The 9,077-nt window shown below is 62.4% G+C and overlaps 1 protein-coding gene across 10 annotated transcripts in view; it reads right to left on the bottom strand.

The window, feature by feature from the left end:
- Positions 1–372: 372 nt before the first annotated feature.
- The window catches only part of Pla2g6 (phospholipase A2 group VI), a 47,605-nt gene continuing 38,900 nt past the window's right edge, over positions 373–9,077 (bottom strand). For all 10 annotated transcript variants that reach the window (XM_026411439.2, XM_026411440.2, XM_026411445.2 and 7 more), the window contains 7 exons: positions 8,447–8,610; positions 6,702–6,852; positions 3,707–3,843; positions 3,228–3,382; positions 1,731–1,898; positions 1,205–1,278; positions 373–1,088 (listed from right to left, as the gene is read on the bottom strand). In XM_026411439.2, coding sequence (XP_026267224.1) covers positions 944–1,088; positions 1,205–1,278; positions 1,731–1,898; positions 3,228–3,382; positions 3,707–3,843; positions 6,702–6,852; positions 8,447–8,610 — 994 coding nt within the window. In that variant the 3' untranslated portion in view covers positions 373–943. The remainder of the gene's footprint in view (positions 1,089–1,204; positions 1,279–1,730; positions 1,899–3,227; positions 3,383–3,706; positions 3,844–6,701; positions 6,853–8,446; positions 8,611–9,077) is intronic.

Below are 9,077 nucleotides of genomic sequence, written 5' to 3'. Positions count from 1 at the left end.
GGCTGTGGACGCTGAGGCACATCCTCTGCTCCTCCAAAGGCCGTAGGGGAGGCGCGAACCCAGTCACCAAGACCGGGGGCCCTGCTGCTCGCCGTCTCACCATCCCCAGGTCCCTGCCTTGCTCGGTCCCCAGTGGGCTCTCTGCCTTCCCTCACCGTGAGCACGAAGGCCCCTGGGGCCTGCTGGGGAAAGTGGGCCCAGAAGCTGCCTCTGGACACCCCGTTGGCCTGTTCAGGGGAGACCCTGAGGAGAGACTTGGTGTCCCTTACCCAGAGGGCCCAGAAAACAGGGCACAGGAAGAGGCCAGGTCAAGGCTGAGGGAGCGGGGTGGGGACAGGGCACGCACACCACAGGCTCACCACACAGGGAAACTTCAGTCCAAGCCATTTATTTCACAGTTTGGGGGCCCCTGAGCCCCTCACCACTCTCAAGCCACTTCCGAAGGGAAGGTGTGAACTCACAGGGTAACCTTTGAAAGCTGGGAGGGCTCTCGGGGTGGGGCCAGAGGGTGGGGTGCCTGGCGTGTGCTGAGGGGCAAAGTCAAATGGGGCACGCGGCTCCTGGAGCCCGGGCTTCCCTGCTGACAGAGCGGGGGGCCCATTTCTCCAGCCCGACCCCGGGCGAGCAGGACGGTGGGCTGCAGTTGCTGGGGACTGAGAGTCGCACAGGCCTCTGGGAGGCCGGCCGGAGGCACACTGGGCACCCTTAGTGTTATCGACCGGGCGCGGGGCCATGGGCCAAGTCAGGTGTCCTTCACAGTCGGGAAGCGGGCCGAGGGACCCTGGGCTTTCTGGGTCTGGAGTGACAAATGGTGGGGAAGGCGGTGGGGAGAGGCCTTCAGAACCAGCCTCAGGCAGGAAGGTGCAGGCTCCGAGCCCCAGTCCCTGGCTCCGTGCCACGTGGTGGGTGGCCTCACCAGCTTTGCAGAGGGGCCGGGAGGGGCTCAGGGCGAGAGCAGCAGCTGGACGAGCTTCTGGAACTGCTCCCGGTGCTCGTAGATGTAGACCTCGGTCTCCCAGAGCGCGTTGATGAGCACCGCGTCGCTGACCTCGTCCAGCATGATGTCCGTGCCCAGCTGGGGGTTCAATCTGCACAGACAAGGAGGAGGTGTCACCGGGGGTGCCTGGCCTGGGAGGGCGGTCCCAGGGGTAGGAAAGCCCAGGCCGCCGGCTGGGGCAGGGTTGGTGGCCCGGCCTGGCCTCACCTGAAGTACTGAATGCCGACCATCTCGCACCAGGCCCGCGCCCGGTCCACAGCCCGCCCATCCGGATCTGTGCACTGGGGAGAAGCAGCTCGGTGAGAGCCCGAGCCTGGCCCTGGCAGTCCTGGAGTCCCCCAGACATCCCTGGGCTCTAGTGCCCATCAGCGAGTGACTCTGGGCAGGTCCCTCCCCAGGCCTGTGACTGGCCTGGCTGTGCCATCTGGGGCAGTGGTTTCCCAGGTGGCTCAGCAGTCTGTTCAGGGTCACTGAGCGGCGGCGTGGGCAGCAGCTGATGGACAGGCCCCCTGTCCCGCCCCACGGCTTTTGTCCGGGTGTGTTCTGGGCTTCCACACGGGGTTCTGGGCGAAAAGGGACCCACAGCTAAAGGACATCTGAAAACCCCACAGTGGGCGTGATCCCCAGAGCTGGCCAAAGAGGACCCACAAAGCCTGTCATCTCGCCCTCGTGGAGGGGCTGACCTCGCTGGAAACCCCGAGGGAAGTGGGCCTGGGGAGAGGCCCACACTCACACAGTCCACCACCATCTTGCCCAGCTCCTTGGCCCCAAAAACAGTCTTGGCTAGTTCCCAGGGGTTGCTGGGGCGGAAGACATCCACACAGGTCACAGGCACCTGTGGGGACCTCCCAGTCCCCAAAGAGACGACGATGGAGAGTTTCTTCACCTTGTTGGCCTGACCCTGTAAAGAGCAGGACGAGAGGAGTCAGGGGGGACGCTCACTGCAGAGTCGGCGAGAGGCCCTAGGCCAGGGCTGGGAGCGCCGTGCACCTGGGGCTAAGCCCCGGGTCCTGGGTGCCCTTGCAGGCAGGGTCTGGCCAGGGCTCAGGGACAGCCCCTCTGCTGGAAGGGCTGGTGTGGGCACCACCGTGGTCCACTGGAAAGCACCCTAGGTCCCTCCACGTCCACCAGCTGCGAGCACGCTCGGCCGGCCACGCACTGCCCCAGACCTAGGCTCCCCAGGGGAGGGCGGGAGGACCCCCTCCCTGTGGACTACAGGTGTCCACACCATTATCCCATAGTCCTCCAGCCCGACTGTGGCGGGACGGCCACCCCACTTCACAAACAAGGAACCTCTGCGCAGTCCGGGCAGGAGGGAGGCCTTCCTGGGCTACGCAGTGGGATGCAGGGCTGAGGCGGGGACCTGGGGTCCTGGGGGACCACCTCAAGTTTGCTCAACCACCTCTGTTGCCAATTTGCCGGGTGACAATGGGGTGAACCCTCCTGCTCTGGGCCCAGGCTCCTCATGCTGAATGGTATGTGACTTAGACTGGGCACATCTGGGTCCCCCCATGTCACCTCTGACTTCTTCAGCAGAAGCCCTTCCTGGTCCGCCCCAGAGGGCAGGTGCTCCCACCCCAGGGCCACACTGCTTGCCCAGGCTGCCCTTCAGACAACCTCGACAGCAGGCACCTCTGGCCACTCAGGCGCTGTTCCAAGGCCTCACAGGCCACCGTGTGACCATCCCCGGTGGGCACCATCTTCACCCAGCTCAGCAGCTGGCGCCAAGCAGGGGCAGAGGCAGCCGAGCCCCCCGCTGCCCCACACTGCCTCCCCGGGGCACAGGGGCCTCCTGCCCTGCTCCAGCTCCTCAGGGTGGGGCGGCTACTTGTCCCTCCGACACTATCGCTGACTCTGCACCTCTCCATCTCTTCTCAGATGCGGAGCAGAGACAGCCGCCTGACAGCCCCACCTGCGCTCCACCAGCACCTGGGAGCCCAGAGGGTGGGACCCGGGGGTGTGCTCCTCAAGGGCAGGCCCACGGCCTGGGCTGGGCAAGTCGTGGGTCCACAGGACTCACGCTGCCGCCACTGAGGGCAGACGGAGTTATCGGATGGCAGGATCCTCACGCAGGGCCGCCTGGACCCCAGGGTCCCTCTTACCACAGTGCTGCAGGCTGGAGCCCAGGAGGCCAGGATCAAGCGGGCACCACACAGCCCTCCAGGGCCACGCAGGCCAGCGCAGAGGTGGGCCATTGCCTGGCCTCCCCCTGGCCTGAGATGGCGCTCACCTTGCGGATCAGGTCCTGGTTGTACTCGTGGATCTCGGTCATGGCGTCCAGGGTGGGGTTGTTGGCCAGCAGGCCGCCATCCAGGAAGCGACCATTGGGCCGGAAGTAGGTGGGGGCCGCCCCGCTGCTCCGGGCTGCTCGCCACACCAACTGGTCTGGGGACAGGGAGGAGGGTGGCCGAGTGACACAGGGATGGCAGAAGCTTATACATTCCAGATCTCAGGGCGTGCGAGTGTATGCGGGAGGGGGTGCAGAAAGAGGGGACCCGGGCTCTCCGTGACCCCAGGCCCTGGCCTCCTGGGGAAGGCAAGTCCACCGAGGACCTCCTGGGGCCTCCGCTAGCCTGCAGGGCCTGCCAGCTCCCCGCGCCCGTCCTCAGCCAGGCCAGGCCAGGGCGATGGGGGGCTGCAGGGGCGATGGCAAGCCTGTCACTCCCACCCACACCCTGCGGCCGCGCGGATCCATCAGACGGCCTTAACCTGAGGGGTGAGTCGGGGGCTTCAGGTTGGCACTGGGGCTGAAGCGAGGCTCCCTGGAGGCCTCCGGGGCCTCATAGTTCCGGAAGAGGTGGAGTTCGGCTGGCTGCCGGTCAGACAGCGTCCCGGTCAGCATCACCCTGGGAGAAACACACAGGATGGGCGTCCCCCCTAGCTCTCCCGGCTGGCACTCAGATGCTGCCAGCTGCCCCCATCCACCACCCTCCCCGCACAGAGGTCCCCTGCACACTGCGGGCGGGCAGATCCACACACCTTGCTGAGGCCACCTGGGGTCAATCCTCAGGCCTAGTGACCTGCTTCTGTGAGTTTGTCCTAAGAATGTGCCACATGGGTGGCAGTGTCCATTATTAAAGCAAAACGTGCCCATCAGTGGGACAGTTCCAGATATTGCAGCTCAGCCCCCAGGGACAGGTGGGGCTGCGGAAGGGGACGGGAGGCCAAGTCGCAGGACTGCATGGAGAAGGCTGGGGCCTCTCTGCAGGGTCAGAGGGCAAATCTGAACGGCCCTGTGGTGGCGCTTGGTAGCAGGGATCTGACTTTGGGGGAGATTACTTGGAAGCTGCAGCTCCAGGAAGGGAGTGGGAGGAGAACTCACTGTCACCTCTGATGCCTGTCCTTTCCAAGAAACAGATGCCCTTAAGCCTGCTGGCACGGCCCCTTGAAAACTAATAGGTAAGCCAGGCACAGACACGCCTCCCAGTGACTTGGGAGGCTGAGGCAGGAGGATAGTAAGTTTGAGGCCAACCTGGGTGACAGCAAGACTCTGCCTCAAAATAAAAATTTTGGGATGGGCTGGGAAGTAGCTCAGTGGTAGTGCACCTCTGGGTTCAATCCCCAGTGCCAAAAACAGAAAAAGAAAGGGAACCTGATATGTATCTAGATCCCGGCTCTTGGATATCCCGGCTCTTGGATCTGAGACTTGCCCCCTGGAAGATCATCCCAAAGGAACAATCTCAACCAGGATGAGGGCTTCCTGTGACTGGAGCTCACAGCAGCGGGACTGACAGGGAAAGCCCAGCAGGAAGGGCAAAGGGCGAGGAAGAGGGAACTGTTTTGCAACCGTTCAAACGAGGCTCACAAAGGGAGTTCAGAGGAGCCCAGACATCTGTTATACCATGAAGAAAACATAAAGGCAAGGGAACAAAATAGTGTACAGGAAAGAAACGCTAGTTTTCCATTCCCAGGAATACTGTGGAAAGGTCAGGAAGAATTCTGCCAAAGAAAAAAAAAGTTAAGTGCTGAAAAAAAACATAGACTTTTTGGTCCCGTGGATTGAACACAGGGGCCCTGGACGACTGAGCCACATCCCAGCCCTATTTTGTATTTTATTTAGAGACAGGGCTCACTGAGTGGCTTAGCACCTCACTAAGTTGCTGAGGCTGGTTTTGAACTCAAGATCCTTCTGGAAATGGTGTGGCCAGGGCTCTCCCAGAACAAAGACAAGGGGTGTAACTACGTGTAGGAGGTCAACTGTGTTGACGGAACCCCAGTCAGAAGTGTGCTACCGTACGGGGGAGACGAAGGGACTAGCACTACGGGAACAAGCCAGGGACATATAAGACATTGAACCTGCAGCGCTTGGCACTCGGGGCTCAGCCTTTGGATACAAATCTGCTGGGCCAGTGCCCACACAAATAAATGCTGCTTCCCGCTGAAAGCCCCGTGTCCTGTCTCTCTGTGGGAGAAGCCTGCAACAAAGGACCATGGAGGAAGCAAACAGCTTTATTATGAAAGGAAATTCTCCCTATGCCTCCAGGCCTAGCTCACACTCTGCCTCCTCCAGGCAGGCCTCCCTGACCATGTCACCTCAGTCCACCTCCTTTTTCTTGCTCCTCCAGTCAGCTGATGGACACTGTTTAACAGCCTGCTCTGTGGCAGGCACTGTACTTGAATTGGGCTACAAAGAAAATCAAGGGAGCCATGTCCCTGCCTTCCAGAACTCCCAGCCTTGTGACAACCTTACTGCAGGGTGGGGTGGGGTGTACACTGTGGACTGCAGAGCTTCTGGAACCTCTGCGGCAGGGCTGCATGGCCTGGCTGCTGTTTTCCAGCTTGTCTCCCAGCCTCTCACCTCCCAGGTGCACCCTCCCTCTTCCCCTCCACACAGAGGCTGCAGGGAAGAGGTCCCAGGTGTGCAGCTAGGGGGAAAGCCCCGGGCCAGGCCGTGGGTGGGGGACATCAGACCAGTGTCAGGCAAGGAAAGGCGAAGGCGTGGTTGCTGCTTAGGCACTAGCCCCCCCAACCCAATGGTCACTGAGGCTGGGCGAACTGAGGGAGGCTTCTGCAGGTGCAAAGGGCTGAGTCTGGAGGACAGTGGGACCCGGCCCGTGGAGAAGCCAGAGGCAAATCCCTGCTGTGTGTCTTCTCCTTCCCTAGCCCGGCCTCAAGCTCAAGAAGGGGGTCCAGACCTGCCCGAGTCCCACCTCAGGCCACCTGAGTGGCATCCTTTCCATCCAGCCCCAAGGGAAGGCCCGGATGCTGGGCTTGGTCCTGCAATGACCCTCTTGGGGTTAGGCCTCTCAAATAAATGCTTCCTGGATACGTGACTGTCCTTTAAGCCCCAGCCTCACTATGAGCTCCAGTCTGAGGGCCTTAAAGCAAAGACAGCACCACGGCTGTCCACTTGACACCGGGCTGCCGGACACGGGAGCAAGCGCTATCTGAGTGTGAGAAAGTGTCCAGCCACATGTTGTAAAGGCTGGGGCTCCTTTGGCCTGGGCAGCAAGAACTGTGCCTCCGTCCAGCTTAAGGGAGGCCCAGGCTCTTTCCAGACAGCCAGGCCCCTGGCCAGGTGCAGAGGCACGCGAGAGGTCAGGCCCCGCCTTTGCCCTGGGCTCTGGAGAGCCCAGCCTCCTGCAGGGTCCCTTGGCCCCACAGGCCAAGGGCCCTCCAGGCGACTCCTCCCTAGGCCGCAGGGTCAGAGCTGCAGGCGGAGCAGGGCCCTTGGCTCAGGCCCACCGTGATGGTGAAGGCTTACTTGGGCTTCTTGACATCGGTCATCTTGGTGTGCTCCCCAAACTCCCGCTTCAGGAACTCTTCCAGGGGCCCGGACTCGTAGGGCCGCGAGCCCCGGAACACCTCGTCCTTCATGCGGAAGTACACGCCGCGCATGTAGGCCATGGATTTGCCTAGAACAGGGAGGGGAGCGGTGGGGGACCAGGACTCCACAGAGCATCCGGCACACAGGGCGGCCGTGGCAGGAGGCAGGGGAGGGAGGCAGTGCATCTTCCATGGGACTGCACCTGAACTTCGGGACCCTTCCTGACATCTTCCCTCCCACGTGGACAGAAAGCGCCCTCCACAGCCCCAGGGCTCTAGGCCTAGCAGTGTGTTCATAATTTTGCAGTATTTTCTTTAAAGAAAGGCCCTCAAAGTGTACAAGTGTATAAAGGCCCAATCTGGCGGGGCTGCTCCCCGCAGGAGGTTCTCTAGATAGTGTCTCGGCCCCTGTCATAGCTGTGGGATGACGGTCCCTGAAGAAGGTGGCCCTTTCCAGAGAGGCTGGGACTTCCACCAACTCTGCTGGTCAGGTCTCATGCCCTGGGCTGGTCCTGAGATGACTCTTCTCTCACAGAAGACCAGAAACGGGGAGAGAGCTGGGCGGAGCCAGACACCAGACCTGCCCTGCCCCAGCTCACTGGGTGACCTGACCTGGTCCTCAGCTTCCCTGGCTGCCACCTCATGGCTATGGTGAGACTCGTCAAAACAAACTTCAATACCCCACAAGACTGCTGAGTGACGCAGTTCCCTGCACCCTGCCAAAGGGCCACCCTCCAGACGGAGCTCTTGGCAGCCTCCTGGGCAGGCAAAGCCCCTGCTCCTGCAGCACCCTGCACCCCCAGCCTGGCCTCCTGACCTGGCCCAGCAGGTGCCCAGATGCCTGTACCTCCATCTGACTGGGTTCCCCAAGACGGGAACTCAGCTCTGCATGCCCAGTACCTGGCAGAGGCATGGCTCACGGGCCTCGATGGCCCCTACCCTGGGGTAGGGTCCTCCCCTATTGCCTCCAGGGCCTTGGGTCACCAGGATCTAGATTTGGAAAGTGGCCTGGAGGTGGTGACCAGCACCAGGCAAGGGAATGCCAGCCAGGGACATGGAGGATGACGCACAGCTGGCGGCAGCTGGGCGCTGACTGAGCCTCACGTGGCTTCAACAGCTCCACAGAGACGCCACTCGAGTGCCGACGTGGGCCTGTATGGTGGCCTGTCTACTATGCCGAGCACCCTGTCACCTCTGCATGGCTCTGTGGGAGGAGACAGATTCATGGCCCGTGAGGCCTGGGACATAGTGGACATAATGGGCGTGTGGGGGACGGCTTTGGCCTGAGCAATACCAGGGATAAGCCCTGTGACCCTGGGCCACCCTGACACCTGGGACCTTAATTTCCAGGGCCCTCCAGGGCTCTGGCCTTCTGTGACTCCATGGCTCCTCATTCCTGACTGCCCACTCCAGCCACACGTGCAGGCGGTGAGGACCAGGGTGCTGCCTTGCAGGGGTGGAGGTGGCGGAGGCAGCTGCAGGACATGGCCTCCTACACTAGCCACACCCTTGAGCTGAGCCCCCACCCGGCCTTGCTCCGTCCAGCCTGGGGCCCTCCGGCCTGCAGGCTCCCTCAGAGCCCACCACCACTTTTTTGCAAGGCTCTGCCAATGCACTGGCCCCCGTGAGGACAGATTAGGACCACCCTGCCCGCCTGCCCCCTCTCTCGGGGGCTGTGCTCACTGTGCAGAATGGCCAGGGCCAGGATGCCCCCCGTGCTGGTCCCTGCCACCCAGTCAAAGAGGTCCTTGGTGGCCACGCCCGAGGCCTTCTCGATGGCGATGAGCAGCTGGATGATGACCAGGCCTTTCACGCCCCCTCCGTCGAGGCAGAGCAGGTGGTCGTGGCTGCAGTGAGGACAGTGGTGGTCACGAGGGAGCGGACTTCCGCACGGTCAGCGCGAGCCCCCAAGCACGGGCACCATGGCGCAGGCGGGGACAAAGCCAACGAGGCCTGCCACGGAGCCTCCCTGCCGGGGCACACGGGGAAGGTCAGGATGCCGCGGGCCAGGTGCCATCCAGGGCACGCACACCAGGGTGCCGTGGACACGGGGGATGTCCAAGGTTCACTGACAGCTCAGGCAAGGGGTGACAGAGCCACAAGACCTGGCTGCTGGCCTGGAAGCCAGACTGCATCGGACGTTAGGAGTGCTGTCCCTGTGGGCTGGGCAGTGGCTGTGCCCAAGAGCAGCAGAGGACCCAGGTCCGAAGGACCCTGGCGTGAGCCTCCATGCTGCACCTTGAACAGGTCCCTTCCCCTCTCGCGGACTCAGGCTCTGCTTCTGCAAAGCCAGGTTCCCAATCCTCCCGAGGAA

Source organism: Urocitellus parryii, chromosome 5 (assembly GCF_045843805.1).
Source record: "Urocitellus parryii isolate mUroPar1 chromosome 5, mUroPar1.hap1, whole genome shotgun sequence".
Lineage (NCBI taxonomy): Eukaryota > Metazoa > Chordata > Mammalia > Rodentia > Sciuridae > Urocitellus > Urocitellus parryii.
Note: the sequence above shows the minus strand (reverse complement) of the source record. Positions and strands in the feature narration are given on the sequence as shown.